The sequence below is a fragment of the Antedon mediterranea genome, chromosome 4 (genome assembly GCF_964355755.1).
Source record: "Antedon mediterranea chromosome 4, ecAntMedi1.1, whole genome shotgun sequence".
In the NCBI taxonomy this organism is placed as follows: domain Eukaryota; kingdom Metazoa; phylum Echinodermata; class Crinoidea; order Comatulida; family Antedonidae; genus Antedon; species Antedon mediterranea.
Window position 1 is genome coordinate 33,906,474 of NC_092673.1, and position 23,448 is coordinate 33,929,921.

The 23,448-nt window shown below is 32.1% G+C and overlaps 1 protein-coding gene across 2 annotated transcripts; it reads right to left on the bottom strand.

Moving 5' to 3' along the window:
- Nucleotides 1-86: 86 nt before the first annotated feature.
- LOC140047380 (ral guanine nucleotide dissociation stimulator-like 1) lies at nt 87-22,944 on the bottom strand. 2 transcript variants are annotated; one of them, XM_072092378.1, is made up of 17 exons: nt 22,813-22,944; nt 15,257-15,361; nt 14,022-14,224; nt 13,492-13,551; nt 10,766-10,947; nt 9,488-9,630; nt 7,757-7,969; nt 7,314-7,417; nt 7,064-7,148; nt 6,706-6,822; nt 6,178-6,300; nt 5,753-5,874; nt 5,363-5,479; nt 4,636-4,879; nt 4,025-4,198; nt 3,590-3,707; nt 87-3,269 (listed from the first exon to the last, which is right to left on the bottom strand). In XM_072092378.1, the coding sequence occupies exons 1-17, from the start codon at nt 22,831-22,833 to the stop codon at nt 3,058-3,060; spliced, it is 2,343 nt and encodes a 780-aa protein (XP_071948479.1). In that variant the 5' UTR covers nt 22,834-22,944; the 3' UTR covers nt 87-3,057. The 2 variants fall into 2 exon arrangements, with proteins under 2 accessions (XP_071948479.1, XP_071948478.1); XM_072092377.1 differs by lacking the exon at nt 22,813-22,944 and adding an exon at nt 18,056-18,967.
- Nucleotides 22,945-23,448: the final 504 nt, after the last annotated feature.

The window sequence follows — 23,448 nt, forward strand, 5'->3', positions numbered from 1 at the left end:
ACACAAGGAAAACACATGTAACTAATACACTAGTAGTAATTTATTTATTAATGTTTACAGTAATACATATGTACTGTATACTTATATTAAAGGTAAACTTCAACCGTTCAGCCAAAATGATGAAAATAAAAGTGAAACGGTAAAGATGAAAAGAAAATCTGCAACAGATAAAAACTTCTTTTCACTTTTACCATTTTACATTGTGATATACATAACATATTTTGTAAATCTTCCAAATATTTACTTATAAAATGTGACCTTTTGCATAGTAAAAAAAAACACAATTGCCAAGATAACACAAAATACATACAGGTGTCTAATTACATAATACTTGTTTTTTATAATAAAAATAAATTTGTACTAAATATAGGAAGCACTGCTTTTTCAGCACAGCCACAGCCATACATTGTCCAAACGCAACTTGCTATATAGTTATAAATGATGGAATATCACTTGTTTAATAAGTGTGATTAGGGTATACAAATATTTAGAATTTGATAATAATACAACAATGTTTAATATTTGGAACCTAATCATAATTATTTTTTGATTAGAGATCTAATCGTCTATAGTGCTACTCAATCTTGAGAACACTCAAATTAAAATACTGCACTGCAGTGGAGTAAGTGCCATGCCTAAAACCTAAAAAGATCTTTTTTTACTATATTCGCACTTGTTCTCTTTCGGAATGAATGACAGTGCCTCTTAATTCTTTATATCATTTTGCGTTATTTAACAAAACAGCCCCATCTCCATTCTCCCTATTATGTGAAACTGAACAAGTGTTCCCAAGCTAGTAATGGAAGAAATTCTGGAGTTCATTCATCGCATATTTTCGTTGATTACTTAATTATAAAAATGTTCAAAACATTGCATAAAACTGTGTTCAAGCCTTTAGTCAAAATACCAGCACCATTAAATAAATGAGGATGATTGTAAGTACCAAAACGATGCATCCTGTTCAGCCAAAGGTCACTACACAGGATTCACAAAGACATTGTTAAAATTCACTGTACTGTAAAAGCACATATCAATGGAACCTGTAACAGGTTCCACACAGGTTCCACATCATTTGTGATATTTTCAAAAACCATACTGTTATTCTATATACATATAAAATGTTACGGAAGTTTAAAACATTGTATAAATTCTACTTCATCATTTAATTATAAAACAGTGATATGAAGCAGGTATTAATAAATTAATAATTAATAAAACAAACGAGATGGGCGCAAACATTTTCTTTTTTTTGTAAAAATAAAGGGAGATTATTTTTAGATGACCACACACACCCTTTTTTCCACCTCTGACATGTAGTTATTAAAGGTGGATTATAGAAAATATTTCAAAATAGGAAGTACTTAGCATCACATTGTTTTATAATAGGCAAGTCTAAGCTCCACAGCCTCACACAGCAGTACCTAACCAACCCCCTTTATCGGGGGTTTTGCAAATGCCATCATTTCTCTCATTTATAAAACTTAATATAACTATTTCCCATCTGATTAAAACATATCAACCATAAATATTAATTATACATTCTTAATCTTAATATAAAATTTGTTCATTATTATAATATTTACAAATATACATATTTATTAACAATAAAAAATAATATGAAAGACAATAAAACATTGTTAAAAATAACTGATTGTCGGTGTTTGGTCATTAAGATGTTACAGTTGAGTTGATGTTACAGTTGTTTTAATGTTGCTACAATTTTACTGTTTATTTCTTTGCTGCCATAAGAAGTGTTTCTACTGTTAGCATTGTTGCTTTCTGTTGATGTTGCTACTTTTGTTGATATTTAAGCTTGGTTCCCACTAGGACGCAACGCAAGGACGTAGACGCAACGTAAGTGAGTTGACCAATCACAAGCGATGAATTATCCGAATTGTCGTTTGTCATTGGTGAACACGCTTGCGTTGCGTTTACGTCCTTGGGTTGCGTCCTAGTGGGAACCAAGCTTTAGTATTGCTGAAGTCATTGTTAATTAATGCTCACTTCTAACTTTGGTTATGGTTATATTATAGATGCTGTAGTCATTTGTTAACCTTGGTATTTTGTTATTACAACAATACCGCTATTGTTCTCCCTGTAATGTTAAGTTGTTACTTATGCAAGGGAGATGTAACTCCTTATGCCACATTTATTGCCGATACAGTTATCATTTTGGCTTGGCGTTTCATTCTACATCAATTCTCCTAAAGCCAGCATATGTTTGGCTGGCTGACAATCTCTAAATTTAAGGAAAGCTCGTTATTAAAATGCATAGTAGGAAAGAATTGGGAGCTTTATAAACTATTACTACTACTACTGTCCAACAACTACTACTGCTGTTGTTAATTTATACATAAATGTACATACAAGGACTGCTGAGGTTGTGTACAGTTTCCAAACATCCATATGCTATTCATACTGTACAGATTTAAGATGGCCGGCTGTATAATATTTATCCCGTTTCAAAAATATCCAGCACACATCCAATAGTGAGGTAAGCTGCGTATGATAAGCCCAGAAGTAAGCTCTAGTTATTATTTTAGTGATGAATGTTTTACTGAGCCAGACTTGGATTTGAACACAAGTCTCTGGGATTGCACCAATCTAAAGTTCCACTACAACTATGTTCATTCCATGATGGATTATCACACTTTTTTATCTATACAAGACTGTTTTCACATTTTTATCTATACCAGACTGTTACTAATCTGAAACTATGAAATGCCCACATTCCACACATTTCCGTACAAGACTGCGCTGTTACTATTGTGAAAAGATGGATGGCCACATTCCACATTGTTTTTCTGTACAAGTCTGTTACGCTTGATATGGATCAACACTTCTGCTCAGTCAGCCAACAAAAGAAATTACAAATGTCACCCATGAACCTTCTGCCCAACATATTGCTAATAAACAGGACACAAATACAAATGCAATAGTGCCTTGTACTTTGAAAAGTTTCTTCAAGGGCATTATTTTTCCAATAGTACCCTGGTAAAGCTGTACTAACATTGTATACTTTCAACAATATAAACTTTGTGGATTGCACCACTGTCCTCATAACCATGACGACGAATCAATACTGTTCCTTCTACTACGAGATTTTTTATTTGTTTTTTTTATCCGTAACACAGTTCCTGACGACGACATTGCACTTTGGGTTAACTTCTCGCTTCCATCTTCAAACTTCCTTTTCAAAATAAACGTTGGCGACTTGACAGACCTGCTCATTGCATAGAAAACATTACCGTTATCAGGTATGACAAGCTCTGGAAAAAAAAAACATGAACTGTAATGTATCAAAAAACTGCTAGTTTTTAAAACTTGGTTCTCACTAGGACGCAACACGGATGTAAGATAATTGACCAATCAAAAGCGACCAATTATGCAAAATATTGGAATAACAATTTGCTGGAGGAGAGTTAATGAAACAAGACAGTATAAAGACGACATGATATGCTTATTGCGCGGGGCTTGAATAAATCATGGTAGACTGTGCATCATTAATCGTAGTCGTCATTCTCATACCGCCATGTTTGTAAACTCATGTTTAATAATAATAATAATTATAAAAATGAAGTGTATTTACCCCCAGATGGAAGACATTGTACTAATGAATATGATGACACCTCATCCTCTTCTACTGATAAATTATGCTTGATAAGAGCATTACGAATCACTACCTGGGTTCGTTCATCTTGCGATACCTAAAATAATACACACATACAGACAGTTATATAGCACTCTGCACACATTGCTACGGGCCACCAGGAACCGGAGTACATACTGCTCTCAATCTCTGCTATAAATATAGTAATATTACCGGATATTTGATGACAATATTAATACAGTACTATTAGGCAGCAGCCACAAAATGGACACTGGTTATTTTTAGCGATAGAGATTTAAAGAAAACATCTTTATTTAATTAAATCCAATAAGTATAATTATATCCTTCCTCCATTTAATTATCCATGAAATTAAGAATTAATTGTATACTAAAAATATCTTTGAATTTACTTACTAATAAACTTTTATAAACATTTCCTTCAATACAATCATCTTTCAAATATTTGATTCGAATGATACAACACGTAGATGAAGACTGCCACCTAGGGTCCAACGACTGGAAGACGCTTGTGTTCTCCACTGACGGATCTAAGATCGGCAAGGCTGAGCAAGATTTAGAGTGAGAAAGCTAAAACGAGAAAAAAAAAATCAGAAAGGTGGGAGAAAGATGCAAAAATTAGTCACTATATGCTATTTATATATAACTCCCTGATATGCTAGGCGTATGAACTTAGAGATCATGCTTCAACAAATTGAATAAACGTTACTACAAAGTTTACTGACCTCTAATAAACCCATGGGTGTAACTTAATACTAAGAGATGATAAATAACAGCAGTTATCTACTTTTACAAGTTACAAATAGCCATATCAGATTTCAACTGTATCGGAAGATTTGCCATTTTAAAAGGTGTCAATATAAGCATATAGGAGGTACTAAATGCACTGATTGATAAGAACAAGTTTTTAAATAAGCTTACAAGTTATAACTTTATTGCTTTCGCACAATCAAGCATTACCATAGTGGTATGTCTCTCTTAATAAGAAATAAATAGATAAATCTTACCTTACGATGTTTTGGTAACACCTTGTCTTTCCTATCAGACTTAGTACTATCACTCTTTTGTAGCTTGCCTTCTGTTTGTGACCCTGGGATATAGCCTGGAAGAGCGGTTATCTCGGAGCTGGCAATGCTCATTGTGTCGTCTGATGTACCCGTTCCTTGAGAGCTAAAACTACTATTACTTGTAACACTGCTTCCGCTACTATTACCGTTGCTGTTAAGACCGTCGATATTGCTAAAGAAACGCCTAAACACAAGAATGTATTTACTATGATTATCAGGTAAATTATTAACAGTAACTTAAAATGATTTGATTAACTTAGTATACATAATAATAATAATAATATTTTTGATTTATATAGCGTTAATCCAAAGATCATCGCTTTATGACGCTGTGGACTTAGATATTACACTTTTCAACTACTCAACAATCATTGCTCATGGCGCTTTGGACTATTAAATTTCTCAACTCAATGCTTCTCCCCTAAGGGTCACATCATGTCAGTGTTGCCAATTCTAGTGGCTGTGTGAGCTAATACACCGGGGGTAATAATATAAAATAAGTGTTTATAATATATTGTCTTTCTTGACAGTTTGGGGTCAAAATATCAACATTTATTTTACAAAAGTCTTTTTTGACATCCATCAGGTCATTGTCATCTTATGAACCTGATACTTTGGGTTTTTTTAAATTTCTTTGAAATCTGTACAGCATTAGAAATGATCTTACATGAAAGTTCTGGAAGCCCTCTTGGCTAGCCTCATATCTTTTCTAACACTTGGTGATGAAATCACATCCTCACTAGAGTTCCTTAGTGGTGGTTCTATTTCATTTGAAAGCATACAACTGTCAAAAAAAAAATTGTATATTAATAAACATTTATTGACGAACTTTTAAATGGTAACGCCATTGCTGCCTGCATCATATTCCACTGTTTTACAGAATTTGCCTATGATACTAGAGAAATTATACATACAGTTCTGAGAATCGGGTACTCATTTTCAAAACTTAATTTCAGTAGCAACCACTTAGTGTTTTGTTTTTCTCATTAAACAATTTAAATATTTTATTTAAAGTTACATTAAATTCCGTACATTAGAAAGATATAAAAGGTCTTACCATTCGTCGTAGTTCCTTCCACGTTGTCTTTTGAACCAATCATCAAAGCCCTTGTCTTTCTGCAGGTTGTAGTTCTTAGCTGCAGTCTGCAGAAGTTTGATTTGGGCCAGTACCTCAAATTCCTAACAAATAAATGTTAACAAAATATGAATATTCTACACTCATCTGTATTACTATTCATACGCCATGTTCCACACACTAACAATGGCTTAAACATCTCACATTGTATGTTCTAACCTGCCAGTTGGAACACACTGAAATGCATTCATTCCCACTAGGATGCAACGGAAGGACGTAAGCGCAACGCAAGCGAGTTGACCAATGACAAACGACAGTTCGACTGTCACCTTCTCTTGTCATTGGTCAAATTACTTGCATTGTGGGAATTTGGGTTGCAATTTAAAAATGTAACAAAATTATTTTACCTTTCTTTTTTTCTCAAAATTAATGAGTCCACCTTCTACGTAATCTGGAAATGCTGTGTCAATCATAGTAAGATCTGTAAGGAAGTATCCAAGATATGGAATAGTACCATACACTGGACCAATCTATAGAAAATTGAAATAAAGTCAGTAAGAACAAAATAACACAAACTATTGCATGACCTCAATGCATCCTTGCTATTTGATTGGTTAATTTCATTTCATGTGTCATTCAGTATTAGTTCTATTGTATGGTAAATGTTGTATTCAACCGTTCTATTATTTTAATAATTTGATTACATGGCAGCTTTTAGTATTTTTTTAAAACATTTTGTATAATGTAAAGCTGGTGACAGTTGGGCGTTTGAAAACCAACATGTATTGTGCATTGACCTTTATTGGTTCCATCTAACTATATAAATTATTAAATTATGAAATTTAAAATTGTCTCTAGCAGGATGTGAACCCACAACCTCAGGAATATAAGGCAAGTATACCAACACATGTTACGAATGTAAATAAGGGGCTTACAGGCTCTTCTGTCTGTTTCTTATCTGAAAATCTTCGAATTAAACTTTTCATGGACCTTGTTGAGCCGCTTGAACTAGGGCTGACTGCCTGTGTACTGGCAAACTTGGCTGTACCTTCCTAAAAAAGTAGAAAAAAAGCTAGCTTTGAATTCATGTTTAGACCTACAAAACCATACCTATTATAGGCCTATAAAACAAGGTTTTATACAATACATAATTGTAATATATTTGTATTTCCACTTCAGTTTATTTCAATTCACCTCCAGCGAGTCAAGATGTTTCATCGGGCCTCGACATTTGACGTTGTCCGAGCTGGCCTTAATACGATAAATTTTTCAATCTTTCAAACGTATATTTACCTTGTTCAACAATTCTCTATGTGCCTCATGGTTGTTTTCATCGCAGAATATATCAGATAGATCTTCAAACAGTTGCATATGCAATCTAAACAACATAAAATCATACAAAAATGTAATAAAAGTGGGAACCAACCTTGTGAGAATGTTTTACAAATTGGATTCATTGATACATTACTATATTGGAGTTTGCCTCACACGTCTTTAGTTTTAATTAATCTCTTTATTGAAATATAACAAAAAAGAATCATACTTGCTGAGATCTGCCCAAGTGTTCTTTAACCGATGAATTGGGTGTGATTGTAATGCACTTATTATTGCTTTCAAAGATGAGAAATTCTTCAATGTGCGGCACAGCTAAAAACAAATAGGTAATTATTGAACAAAGTTTAGGTTTACTTACAAACGGTAAAAGAAAATTCACAGCAAGAAGAAAGCAGTCAAACTACCTATAGTAGAGATTCTTTCTTTGATTTACGTATCATAAACAAGTCATTACCTTAATATCACATTGTTTCAAGCCCAACTTTCAACACTTTTAAACGAACATATGACTCACATACAAACTATGAGAGGAGAGTAATACTCTTTGCCTCCTTTTTTTACTTAAGGTAAACATCACTTAAGGTAAACATCAGTTAAGGTAAGAAAAATAAAAGTAGATATAGATAATAAAAGAGTAGCCTGGTCACTTACTTGAGCAATATCAATCCACTTGGCAATAATCTTGGCAGAGGCTGCTTCCTTTAACATCTTCTTGTCTAAGATGGTTGTCATCACTTTGTATAGAACAGCATTAAACTGGTCCACTGTTGCCTTAGCTGTTGGGGCTTGACTACCAGACTTCTTACTGCGTCTCGCCCATACAGATCCTAGACAGTGCTGAGGTATCACCCGACGATAGAGCTCCTGCAAAATTTGTAAAAAGCAAAATTCAATACTTTGATTTGTAGTGTTCAATGCACACATTGTTGTAAAATCTGGCTGTAGCTTGGTGGTTAACATGCTTGCCTTCCAATGTCAAGAACAACAAAATTATGTGTCGTGTGATATTAGTTTGTTGTCTATTTTCAATTTCATAAATTTAGTTTCAATTTGAATTGATGTGCTTGAGATAACAGATCAACATATTATTAATTCTTTAAGCTCATTTAAGGTGTGAAATAAAATATCTGTAAATGTGCTTCACATGGAATCGTAAGGTTATCTGTTTTTTAGTTGTATAGAGTTTGTCAAAATACATCACGAGTGTTGAATTGATTGTTTGTTGTTGTTGTTGTACTACACATTTATTAAAAAGGGAAAGTTAGTATCGATGAAGTAAAAACAATGTAGCAAAAGTGCTTGAATATTATTTTAATCGGTTCCTGGAGAAGAACGAGGTCAGAGGAAAAATAAAGTGGATCTTATGATATAATTTTGAATGATACTTCCTGTCCAATATGCCAAATATAAACTGGATTTGTTATTGAAAACACAATATGCAATGTAAAAATCATGTAGTACAGCATCTGTACAATTATAGTCCTAACATATACTGTATGCATTCAAGTATCTATTATGAAAATGCACATCTATTTTCTATAATGTTCTAAATATGAACCTTGTTTACAAAGTACTTATGACCTCCGCCAAGGAGGTTATGTTTTCATGCGTGTGTGTTTGTTTCTTTCAATATTTGTTAGTTAGTGGGATTACTCAAAAAGTTATTGCCCGATTTTAAAGGATGGTTTCGTAGCTGTATGGGAACACGTCATTATATTATAATATGCCTAGGTGGAGGTTTGTGCTCTATAAATGCTCTTCTACTTTATTTATGTAACAAAATAACATGCTTTATAGTACTTAAATAGGAATAAGCAACATGCTTTATATTACTTAAATAGGAATAAGCAACATGCTTTATAGTACTTAAATAGGAATAAGCAACATATTTTGTAGCACTTACTGTATTACAAACAAACAATATGTTTTATAATATTTATTACGAATAAGAAACATGTTTTATAATATTTATTACGAATAAGCAACATGTTTTATAGTACTTAAATACAAATAAGCAACATGTTTTATAGTATTTATATACAAATAAGCAACATGTTTTATAGTACTTAAATAGGAATAAGCAACATATTTTGTAGCACTTACTGTATTACAAACAAACAATATGTTTTATAATATTTATTACGAATAAGAAACATGTTTTATAATATTTATTACGAATAAGCAACATGTTTTATAGTACTTAAATACAAATAAGCAACATGTTTTATAGTATTTATATACAAATAAGCAACATGTTTTTAATACCGATTATGAATATTTTATTAGTATTTTGTGGTTTCTAATACGAATAACCAACTTTTTTATATAACATACCTTATGTAAATTCTTTAAACTAATAACTTTATTTTTTAAAATACTTACTGCATCCATGAAAGTGAGTTGTTCGGCAAATATGCGGCTGTCTATCTCAAGAAAACTGTTGTAACTTTTGTTACGATCATGTATCAAGATATCAACCTCATCACAAAATGAAAAGTTGAACTTTCCACTTCCAACCAACTCATCTAAAAATGAATTTAAATAAAAATTAATGAGTTAAACAAATTGATTTGTTAAACCAATATATTATTTATTGCACTATGATAACAATCTCAACTTAAATCAATCTCAATAAAACTCATGTTATGAAATAAATCAAGATACATAGTTGATCGAAAAAAGGACTGAACACTATGCTTAAACAAAGATAAGAAAACTATTTTTTGATGAATTATTAATTTAAATTCAATAAATATAAACTTTAGAAATACTGTATGTAGTTAGCAAAATATTGAAAAAGGTAGCATTCCTATTACAGTATGTTGGTATGAAATCATTTCACTTTCAGAATACTATATCAAAGAAAATTTGTTTTACAATTCTATGATCAGCAACATCTCTGCCTACACTACCAAACTAGTTTGACAAAAAGTGCGATGTGCTCAAATATAGTAGTGATATGCCCAAATATGGTAGTGATATGACATCATCATGTCCATATATGGGCACATCACATTTTTTTTATCACATAATGTTTGATAGTTCAGACAGAGCTTTAGTCAGCAAATTGTCTACATTTTGATCCAATTATGGAAAGAAAAGTGGTAATTCTATCAGCTAGTTCAGCTGGAGTTCATGTCCATCAGCCTTAAGAATAATAATTTACAGAGATGTGGAGATGTAGCCTGGTGGTTTTGTTTCTTATTTACTGATAATAATAATAATGTCATTCCTATTGCCTCTAAGCGCTTCACATTATTACCACGGTTGTGTATAGTTTTGGATAAAACATATATGGAAACATACTCCCATAAGGCAGCCTTAGCGCAGTTGTGTGCTTGACCTTATCAGGTACCCATTTGTACACCTGGATGGAGAGAGGCAAACGTAAGTAAAGTATCTTGCCCAAGGATACAAGCAATGCGATGACAAGTGTTAGATTTGAACTCCCGATCGCATGATCAGTAGTCCAACATCAAACACACTGTGCCACAAACCTTGATCAATGTTTTTTGGGTTCAAATCCTGGCAGATGTCAGGACTCAATTCCACTACCATATATAATATTTATTCAAGACTATACTTGTTTAGAGGATCTTGTCTTTTATTTGCCCAGTGAGATAGATTACCATCTTTCTGATATTAGGAGACCTTTCTTACCGTCACTATTACTCTCATCAACTCTGAAACCTTCTAGTTTGAGATGTGCTCGTTGATACAGCTCTTTATCGTTGACCTCTTGGCTGAATGCCATTAATCTCTGTAAACAGGAGTGATTGGGGGGCTCACGAAAATCATCCATGTTCTCATCCATCCACACCATTAACACTGATCGAATATTCCTGGAAAAGAAAAAAGCAGTTTTCATTAGAACATAAAGATATGTTATTATATTAAAATATCTACATTTTTATATGAACAATGAATTTCCGAAAGGACCAATAAAGATAACGTGACTTGAACTTGATTTGACTTGGCTTCTGTGGATAAACACACTACATTCTCATACCTACCATAAAGTGTTTATAGACTACTGTATGTGTTTTGACACATACATTGGGTTAAGTTTGGGAAGTAGTAGGCCATTTAACATTAAATGACTCCAAATTTATGGGTAGATTATATTCAAAGGTGAGATTATTTCAGGGGTGGGGTTATATGCATAGGGTCGGCTTATACACCAAGGTGAGTTAAACCAGGGAGGGGTAGGCTTATAAACAAAGGTGTGCTACAGTATACCCAAATTCATTGAGTAATATCAATTTAGTTGGAGGAGAGAAACTATGTGAAAAATCATAAAAACTGAAATTTGAACTCAAACTTTTCCGCTTGTTATTGATTTGCAGATAATCTACTGTTAGATAAAATTTGATAGCGAATATTTTCCCATTCAACTGCACTAGTTCTTGATTGTATGTACACGCAATTGATATTCAATTGATATACTCTCCTTTTAGCATGAATTTACAAGGTGAATAAATGTATGATATTTCTAATTACAAATTCAAAATGACATGATATAAAAATCCATCTAATCAAGGTCAAAGGTGAACAAGGAAATGATAAATGATATAAATACTAAAGATTAACTACTGACCTCCCGATTTATTGATATGATAATAAAAAGAAACAAGGCCTCATATTAATTTATCTATCTTGGATTTTGCTTAATTGCTCGCTTAGTTTAACAATAATGAAAATGAAATTATGTTTAGGAAAAGCAGTAGAAAGTAAATTAAAGACATTAATTATAAATAGATAAGTCAGGACATATGAACTCACTAAATGTATGCAGTGGAAATATGTTCTTTTAGTGTGTGTAGCATTTTTTTTGGAACTGAAGGATGAACAAAATTGATAATGTATTTAACTGATATAATGTCTCTTCAGTATGGTAACCTTTGTGAAATCAAGCATTTGTAAACTTGTTGATTGAAAACTGAATGATGGAAAACAAATTATGAAATGCGTAGCCACTTCTCAGTAGTGTATCAAAATAGGAACATTCTGTGATACTGCATCACATGTGAAAAACACATGTGATGCTGTATAGTATTATAATCCTAACCTACTACATAATCTAACATTTCATTTTGATTTGATTTGATTTATTTCGGCATCAGTACATAAGATATCACAGACATACAATTAAAATTGACAAATATAAAAATACCAATATAAAACAAGGATGCCAAGGATAACTCATAAAAGTCCTCTACGGACTTGTTTCCAATGAGGTCCTTACAGGCATCACATGTGAAAAACACATTGATGCCTGTATCATATTGTAATCCTAACCTACTCCTTAACTTAACATTCCATGATACAGACATCACATGTGATATACCTGAGATGCTGTATTATGGATTTTCTTTTGATATTGGACAAATATTGTCATATGTGGAGATATAGCACTGAAAATAGGGTGCACAATGTTATATGTCTTTGTGAAATCAAACATATAAAATATGACAAGGGTGGGTGGAAAAAGTTACAAACACATTGATGTTATAACGTGACTTATGGTCACGGAATATGGAATATCTCAAACATATATTAAGGTAATTTTGGCTGGTCACTTTGGTATTATTCAAAATATGTCCAAATATTGAATGAATGCATTGATGCTACTAAATATATAAATTATGTTGCATTTTGAGGCATATGAAGTAAATGAAACTAAACTAAATCGCAAATATCAGAATGTAATCTTTGCTGAAAATGATCAAATATGGTGTTAAAATACAGCTCATTTACATTTTACGCAATGATGGCGCCAAGCCATCCAGGGTAAGCTTCTCCAGGTATTTGCCTTTCTTGTCTAACCTGAGAACATATTAGAAAATATGATATTGCTTGTGGGAACAAATCACTTGAGAAATATGTTCTATATGTTAATTACAGTGCAACATTGCAGTAGTGTACAAAGTAGATACATGATTATAGCATATTTTTGATCTTTGATTTTTAACAAAAGGTTAAACTAATATTTGTTTTTAGACTATTAAGTTAATAGATATATATGTGAAGATGATGTAGATACGCCGTGATGTAGATTATTATATATACCCATGGCTTCAGATTGTATCGTTTTTAAGGAATGTATTTTATGGTGTTTTAACTGTGTTTAATCATGGCTGGTCTTATAGTATTTTTAAAGGGTAAATAAATACAATATATGTATACAGTATATAGCACACTCATGTTTGTGTACTCTTATGTTCTTAATCAGAGTACCACGAGAAATGACTCTGACGATATTGTGCTAGTTCTGTGGTTCATAATTATTTTGAAAAACCTGAGCTGTACTGGCGAAATCTAAAACGATTCAAACAGTACTATCTGCAGATTGGGATAAAAATATATAAGATGTTAAAGCTGCTTACTTTTGGACTGCTTGTATTACACGTTTGTTGTCTTTTTCTTCTTGTTCGATACTATGATAACTAAATATGAAAAAATGAAAATCAAAATACAGTAATACAGAAAAACTTGGTTATTAGCAATGTTATGTTTGATATGAATAAATAAAGTAATAAATATATGAATATTCATTAGGAAATAAACATGCTTCTGTATTCAGCAAACAAAAATTTGATATAGCAGTGGAAATACTAACTCATGTTTGTTATGAATAAATTATCAAATCAATAAATATATGAATATTCATTAGGTCAGTAAACTCACTTTTGTATAGTAAATCAAGAACTTGGTTATCAGTGGAAATACTAACTCATGTTTGTTATGAATAAATTATCAAATTAATAAATATATGAATATTCATTAGGTAAATAAACATGCTTCTGTATTTAGCAAACAAAAATTTGATATAGCAGTGGAAATACTAACTCATGTTATTATAAATAAATTATCAAATCAATAAATATATGAATATTCATTAGGTCAATTAACTCACTTCTGTATAAGTAAATCAAGAACTTGGTTAGCAGTGGTAAATGTCTGATAAGTGGCAAAGAATACACTAATAAAATTAGAGTCCATTTCGCTGACAGCAACCGTCAGATTCTCTACGAGTTTTTCAAGAGTGGCAGCCTTTGTGCTGCGTACTCGGTAGATCTCCCATTCCAGGCGAGAGGGACCAGACCCATCTCCTGCGGCCTGTAAACGAAAAACAACAATTGGTTAGAATTTTGGGGTATCAGCTCTATGCATAGCAGTAATTGAAAATAAACTTGCATATTTTGTTGAGGAAGGAACACAATTGTCTGTTCATACAGTAGGTATATTCAATGCTCTAAAACCAGACTCAATCAATCAATCAAAATTAATACCATAATCTATATCATAATAATTAACTAAAGTAAACTCATTTCATAAAAATGGATTATGATAACATACTTGCCAGAAACATCATGAGTTAGCCCAAATGTATTTGTTTTGGGATAGCTAATGACTCACGAGTAAAGCATGGCTACCAACTCTCAACAAAATAACAATTTAGAAACGACGATGGTGGTTTGTGGACTGTACCATTTATGAATAGGGTGTTTAATGAATTATCTACTCTTCAAAGTAAGAATAAGGCTATTGTCGGTTTATCCAGGTAAGGTCGGCACAAAATATACTGTTTCTTTTCTTAGCCAAATAGAAGCTTTTGTTGTTAAATCCAGGTAAGTACAAAATAAGATTACCACCTTTGTTTTTGTAACCGGAACAAGGCGAAAAATGGCCCAATGCCAAGAATGTCTTTTTCAAAAAATATATACTCGTTCTACAGTACTCGTTCCCAATGTTAGCAACATCAATTTTTATGTTGGCAATAATGTACTTTAACGATGATGATGACTAATACTTCTAATCACGTTTATTGCCAACATTACTCAGACCATGATGTTTAATAGGTATAATTTGATTTTATGCTCCGCGCCATCTGTCCATACATTCTTTTAAACTTTGTTTTGACATAGTGTTGTACCAATATAATGTGTGTTATATTTCCGAAGTTTGGAAATGGTGTTTTGGATATTCTTTTCAGCAACAGAAACATAGGACCAATATAGTAATTTAAGATGCAAAAACAGACTCTAACATTCCAAAACGTGATCTTACAATTGTCACGCTGTTGCTTTACACTCTTTGCTCTCATGTCAAATACAGTACTGTAGTAATAAAATAATAATTCATATTAACCTGCAGTGCAATGGGGCTGGTCCTATTGTAGCGAATCTTCTTCAAATAGACATTGTAAATAGCGCCCTCTTCACGTTCTTCTCCCCAAAACCGAGTGGCACTATCCTAAAATATAATAATAAATAATATTTTAAATATTTGGATGTGGCATAGATTAAACACCTAAGTGAAAACAAAATATAACAACATTCTGAATGGTCAAAAAGTTGTTTATTAAATGTATTTATTTTAGAGCCATAAAGAAATTTCTGTAAGATTTCAATTTGTGGGAAGTCTTGTTTCATGCGTTTTCTATGAAATGATTTATTGCTTTTAAGTCTGTAAAATTTGTTAATAAAGCAATAATGCAATCAGTAAATGTCTGGCTAATTAGGATTACAATCTAATAATTAGAAGAAACATGAACCAAAGTAATTCTAAACATTCGTGTTTGATAACATAAACTTCAGGAACTCTACCTAAAGAGAGGAAAAGGTGGGTATGCTAAAGTTAAAGTCAAGTCAAGTTAATTATACTTGATTTAAAAGTCTAAAATTTTAGCTCAGGAAAATAAAACAGTATACATTAGAATCCCTCTCCATTGTGATACTCCTATTCAGGGGACAATATGTGGCATTGTGAATCCGGTCTCAGTGTGAACGTGAATCCGGTCTCAGTGTGAACGTGAATCCGGTCTCAGTGTGAACATGAATCCGGTCTCAGTGTGAACATGAATCCGGTCTCAGTGTGAACTTGAATCCAGTCTCAGTGTGAACATAACTTAAAGCTTTAATTAAGCTTACTATAATCTATGATTTTAATGCACACTGATAATGCTATAACTATTTTCTGATAATGCTATAACTATTTTCAGTTTCATAAAGATTGTATTGTGAAACCTTCATATCTAAGATCATGTGTGAATTGAAACTAAATTTTGATATTACTGTAACAAATATTAAAAAAAAAAAAAAAAAGATTTATTATAAATAATAATAATAAAGTTGCTGATTTACTTCTTTCGGATTCATTAGATTGGCCTGAAAAAATAATGTTTAACAATTTTTTTGTTGAAATGACATTTTAATGTAACATCAGAAATTCACTTTGACCCAAAATTGGGATAAAAAAAATTTACCTGAAAATAGTAAAATCGGTCAGACAATGGTTTTTGGTCAAAATTTAAAACCTTTTATTTTGTCTTTTTTATTTAAGTGAAATTCCCTTTTTTTTTTTTACGGAAGTGAAAAACATTATTATTATTATTAAACTGTGAAATGGCCAATTCTAAGTCTGATTTTATTAATCTCATGTTTTTGGGGATGATACATCTTTCAAGATTCTTAGAATTGTTTTTGCATCATGGCTTCATAATAGCACATGATAACACATATGATGACACTGGGTTTCATTTTATAATCTATTAAACAATCCATAAAGCATTGACCACAAGATTCAAAAGGAAATGACAGCAACAGAACTGAAACAATGATTAGCATATCATTTTAAAAAGATAGGTTCAGTCATTAATGTAAAAATTAGTCAATCAATCACATGTTTGACCCCTGACACCAATTAGTAAGATCTGTCAACTGATTTACTATCACTATCACTACTACAATTAATACTATTACAGTGTCACATTTGTTTGGTTATTACACTAAAAGATTCCTAATAAGGCTCATTCCAGTAAACAATTAGTTAATTAATTAGTACATCTTTGATGTCAATTAGTACAATATGTTTAATAACAATTGATTTATTATAATATCGCATTGTTTGTTTGTTATACCAAGGTTTCACATACCTGTACAGTAGTAGTACACACCACAGTACAGTAGTAGAGAACTGATGTGACTTTAATATGGAGATAGTAAATATTGCATGTATGAGAAGTAAAGATCACAGACGTTCCAACCTGTTACCAGTAGCGTAACACAGGGGAACTCCAAATTTTCCCTCCAACGCTGGGTAGTGTTGTATTGGGCTGGTCATGCTCTGGTGGCCTTTAAGCTCTGGGGTCCCTGGTTTAGCCATAGAATTTTCATAGCTGTTTAGTCACTGGTTCCAACCCTCCAGATTTTTCCGGGAGCCTCCCAAATTTTCATCCAATCTCCCTATCTTCCGAATATTAACAAAAAAAGGTTCTGGATTTCACACATAATTACTGTACAACAATGAACAATGTACCTCAAGTTAACATTGAAATGCTAATGATTACGCGGCAAGGTATTTTACGTCAAATTTGTTAAAACGTGCTGAATCCATTAAAGGGCGTCAGAGCCGTCAACAATAATGCAAACCTCCCGAAATTTTTAACTTGGGTGTTTCATCATCTGTAGTCATTTAACAGAAAAAAATTGATTTATTACAATATCACATGCGGTTGTTTAATGTTATAATAGTGTTTAATATGTATCACCATGGAGAAATAAGTTCCTAACTTATTTCTCCATGGTATCACACAGCATAACAGACTACTAACTGGTCTAATCTTAATTTTTGGGCTAGCAATCTATCATCTGAAAAAGTAAAAATGTCAATGTGCATCATTTTGTTTGTCAACACTAAACGCTTTGATTACAAGTTTACAGTGTGAAAATGAATCACAATAGTAGAACACATCAACAATTGCCAATACCAACAAACTTTGTACATATTGTTAAAATTAATTTATGAATCCCAATCTAAAAAAATAAATAACAACTTGATCAAACATTTGCGTGTATAAAATAATGTAAAAAAAAGTATAAATATTACAGTACCAAAAAACACTAAACAACGGAAAATAAGATTTTATTACTTTATAGTAATACCAACCTTGGCAGTTCTAGTAGAGTGCCTCCGCACATCAGCTTTTAATTTATTTTTATCTCGCGTGTTGAACGAGTGAGTACGCATTCGTCTTTTAACAAACATTTTCAATCAAATAATTCTAACTACACCACAGAAAAACCAACATAGAGATTTATATCCATTATGAATACTGTATTATTATCATCATAATACACCGACAAGCACAGTGATGAAAAAAACAGATGCGAAATTTTCGTATTGGCGCCAAACGAAGATAATGTAAGTGACCTTGATATTGCCCTTTTCTTGAGATATATCCAGGCTCTCCGGCTCAAAACAATAGCAGTAGCTCAGCTCACAGAAACTGGAGATGTGCGAGATAAGATAAGTTTGACAAAACAAGGCCTTGAAGTGAAAAGTGTATGGCTGTTGGAGTACAGATCATTAAATATTAAAAGCAGCCTCGCATCAGAGTAATAAACAACACATCAGGTACCAGCAAAATATTATTTGAATGATATTACTAACAGCGTGTCAGTATAGCATTATGGATACAGTTTACAATGCGGAGTGAAGATAGATCACACACGCTATAGCAAGTTCAAGGAGGGATGAATGCAAATCAAAATCGAATGAATCCTAGAATGCCAGAAGATGTATTAACTTCAATAAATCACAGATAAGAATACAGGCTGTCCATTTGCAACATCATCACACACAAAGAACTGTTTATAAAGTACTCCAGTAATAATCCAATTATGTAGCAGCACACAATGAGAAGGAAGTATTCAATTAGAAATTCACAGATTGCTTGCATGAACGCACACATGCAAATGACCCACAAAAAAATTCAAATTTAATTAACAATACACAACTAAATGCTGTAAAATGATGAAACAATTTGCTGTAACTGGTAAAATCATAAAGTTAGGTACTAAGCAGATGTTGTACCGGAAGGAAATGCAATGGGAAATGATAAAGCCACAGATAGGATCTATCGTCCTATTGAAAGTAAGGATGCTGGTTTAACAGGAAGTGATCATTTCAACCACTGGCCATACAGACCATTGGTACTATCCCAGCTTAATAATAAGGAAACAAAACTATCTAGGAAAACGTTAGTATTACCATTGATTTAATGGTAGATTGTTTTGCATCAAGATGCATGGCTAGAAAAGTTGATTTCATTACAAGTTTGTTCATTCTTAAGATTTTTTTTCTCATTACCGTACATCTTTGGTTATTGTAAGTTTTGGCGTTTATACCCCTCTCTTTTTTGGGGTCACTTTGACAGTCAGTTGAGTTGAGTTAAGTTGCAATAAGCGTATTTTTTACATCACTCAGATCACAGAAATCATTATGTTAAACAAAAAAAAAAAATATTTATGATTGAAATATATTTTATTTGTAGACGGTTGAAACAAATCATTTTTTATAGAATGGACTTCTATAAATACGTACTGCAAAATAATGGCAATCAATGGCATACAGTATAAATTACATTACAAATAGCAAGAGGTGTGGCGTAGTATTCCCAAAACAATCCCACTGATTTGCCATCCCTCAATTACAGTATACCGTACCACAGAAATCAAATGAAATATCTTTCTCCATGTACACACAATACCATTATTGATGCTAAAAGAAAAAGATAGTTATTATAGAGGGCAGCATTCTGTTTTAATCAAAGACTGTATGTTAAAGTGAGATTCAAAATAAAAGGAACTCAACCTTTATCACTCAGAAAACCAATTCTTATCTTTATGGTCCTAAACAAACAAGGGTACACTTTTTAGCATCATTATTATAATTTCAATTCAGACACCCATACTGACTTTAGTCGTCCTAGATATTGTATTGTAGTGTTAAAAATCTCATCAAAATTAATAAGGTATACTATTTGCAGGGGCGGATCTGGCATTGGAACATGATGTGCCCAGTCTAAACCCGCCTCTGATTTGACTGAAATTGAAAATCACTCAGTTGTATAATAACTACGTCAGTGTAGGTTGGAATTTTTTCTACTGACGTCACATGAGTCCATTGCCCATTGCAATGCAGTATTGTACAGTACTAAAAAACTACACAAACTACAGTATCATATTCATAGTTTATACAATATTAATGTTACATCTGAATATATAATAATAATAAATTCTAAAAAATTATAACACTCATGCGTTTTACAACTTTGACAACCGCTAAAATTCCTACACAAATCCCCATTGTTCCCAAAATATTATGGAATTGTAAGATTTAATCTAGCAAAAAGGAACAACAATAAAGAATGGATGCCTCACTGGGTTTCCATTGAATAATTTCTGGCAGTTAAAACCTGTGACAATCTTGTCATAACTGGTTCATATATTTTGTATGGATAACAGACAAGTATCATAAGTGGTATATAAACTATATAAGAATTGCATAACATAGAAGATCTAGGAAATTTACAGTAAATATTTATATTATTATAAACATCTATGACACTGAATGACAGTAATAAATATTCACAACCTCCTTTATAAGGCTAACTATATTCACCAAAACATTTTAAGTATTCATTTGAATTCTCTTATCATTGTCAAGTCATCCTTCTGATTTATTAATAAGAATTGCTATCTTTTCAGATAGTAACATCCTAAATAAACATGGTGTTTTACGATCACTTACAATTACATAAAATAATTATTAACAGCACAGGGTTGGAAATTGTTTGAAAGTACTAAGTTGTGATCATCCCTTTGATATTAAACAATCTCATATCTTTCTAGATAGTATAACAATGTCTTATTAATGATTGTAGAATCGCTTTTCACAAATTAAAAATCTTTTTTTATGCCAATGAGTTTGAAAATAAATAATAGTGTTCTTTATTTACATTATAAATAACACCGAATTAAATACAATACTTTGATTACTGAATTGTGATTTTAACTTTATGGTAATAAAATAACGATCAATTTTATCATATAAATCAATTGATGTGTTTTGTATTATAGGGTATTGAAATCTAGAGTTAAGTTTATCTTGGTAAAATTTAGCATTTAAAAATAAATGATATGTCATTCAATTGTAAATAACAAAAGTGTTATTGTTGTATTCAGGGAGTCAATCGCAGTATTTTAAAATAGTTACAGTATGTGTCATGCATTTGTAGGGGTCAATTTTTCAGGAAGGGTTTTAGGAGATTACTGTAAATCACCAATTATCACTGTACTGACAGTCTGATATCAATCATGCTAAAAAAAAACCTTGGTTGAAATCTATCATCATCACCAACCTATTAACGATACCGTTTTGTTTCTATTTAAGGCCAATTCACACAGCAAGCAGTAACAGTAAGCGGTAAGGGTGAAAAACAAAAATTTAGAATCTACAGTATGTTATTTCTTAATGACCATTTACACAACACCACTCGTCTGTGTCAATTGGCCATTAGAAGTTGAATCTTTAATTTCTGAAAGAATATCTCAAGTCAATCAATGCTAGAAAACCTTAAACCTTCCAAAATACTGGCCTTTAATAAAAAAAAATTAATTTATCAGTTTTTCCAATTGTTTAAACTACTGTATGCTTGAAATATAGTGAGTTGATGATGTTTCATTTGTGCTGGCTTAGTGTAGTATGTCATTTGATTACATACTGTACATTACATACAAGGTGTTTATACTGGTTTCACAGGCACTGTAGGGAAGGCCTATTGTAGTGGGTTACAACGTTTTTGGGCTTACACTTACAGGTTCGGAAGTTTGCACAGCTCAGCAATTGTTGTAACTATTGGGCTTATGTACTGGTATCTCTGTACAGTACACTAGATCAACTGTAAACATCCAATATAATTATCATTGTTTACATTTGGAATAATATTCATAATATAATCCGACAACCTTTGACCTTCTATAACATCCCTGGCTTATGTTCTTATCTATTGATTATAAATTATAAGTTTAAATATTGTACTGTACCATATGGTGATAGGTACCTACATGACTGTAAGGAGTATAAAAAGAACATTATTAATAATAATATCAAATTTTTTATCAGTAAAAACTTGTGAAGATAGTCAGTAATGATGCTCTGACTTGACAGGGTTGTTGTAGTTTTTTGGTGCTTCATGAAAATAAAAGACCAGCATGCCTTGTTTTGACGTTTGAATGATTGGGTAAACTGTATTGTGTTCTTTCTGTTTTCCCATTTTTAGGCTAAAATTGTGCATAGTTTTGTAACTGGTTTTATTAATATATTATTAGGTGTCTGGCATAATATGACGACCACACATTGGACTACCACATATAAGTGTAATGAGTTGAAGCTGAAAAAGAATGGTTTAATTTATTAATATTAATAATGACAGCCACTTGTCACATGACTCTCAGTTCATTTAATTTTTGAAGTTAAAAAATGTCTGCCAGTCAGCCACTAAAGCCGGCCAGCTGGGACCAAATAGAAAGTTAAGTAGTTATTAATAAATTATTCCACATGGCACAGTATTTTATATTATTAAAACCATTTTTTGTTATACAAAACATTTCAATCTCGAAATTGAACTAGGCCTACTTCCTCTGCTAGTATTTGTATGTTCTAGGCCTAACCAGCTGCAAGATACGGCCAAGATAAAGGTAACAAACAAATGTCAACAAACAAACACCACCAACCACCCAGACGATACTTCATCATGTCATGTTGTGTTGGTGGTGGTGGGCACATCCGTACCACTCATCCTGCTGGGAGAAGAGCCGAAGTTAATAGATATAAACAATTACAAAATGAATGACACTTACATGTATATCTCGATGATCCATGGGATCATGTTATTTATACATTGGTATAATCAATATATAAATGTATTTCAAAAAGTCATTTTAATACAGATATTTATCCTTCCATTTTCTTCTTCGCCTCCTCAACAGACAACCACTCATGCACTCAATGTTTTTGTTTAGAGTTACGTGACGTCACGTGCTCTAATTGAAATACCGCCCCCAATTTTGTCTCTGTACTTTAAACTTTTATGTAAAGTCATTAACATTTATTATTATAAATAGGCCTAAAAAAACTCAATTCATCGCATTTATCAACATCTGTATTTTGTTGTTTTGTTTTGAATATGTCTTGATTTGATTTTCCATACATTACTGAAGGAATCGTGTGTGTCCAAAAAAAGGAGAAATTATTAGGAGTTGTTTTATTTTTAATATTGGAGTTTGTGTTCGGCGTCGATCGTAAGTACAGTACGTTCACGATGTCATATAACAGAAAAAAGTCGTTCAGATATATGTAATGCTTTTTGCATGTCATGCGAGGCGATCCACTTTAGAAATAAATCTGTGAGTGTGCTCCGTTGTTTGGTTCGCACAAATTTATTATTATAAATAGGCCTAAAAAACTCAATTCATCGACGGGGACAAGAAGAAAGT

Bases quoted from the DNA above. Each gene is read 5' to 3' on its own strand.
- LOC140047380 (XM_072092377.1), bottom strand. From the start codon at position 18,154: ATGTTTGTTAAAAGACGAATGCGTACTCACTCGTTCAACACGCGAGAT. The intron at 15,362-18,055 runs GTTGGTATTACT...ATTATATTTTAG, and splicing joins ACTCTACTAGAACTGCCAAG to GATAGTGCCACTCGGTTTTG. The intron at 7,970-9,487 runs GTAAGTATTTTA...CAAATTTTGCAG, and splicing joins AACTCACTTTCATGGATGCA to GAGCTCTATCGTCGGGTGAT.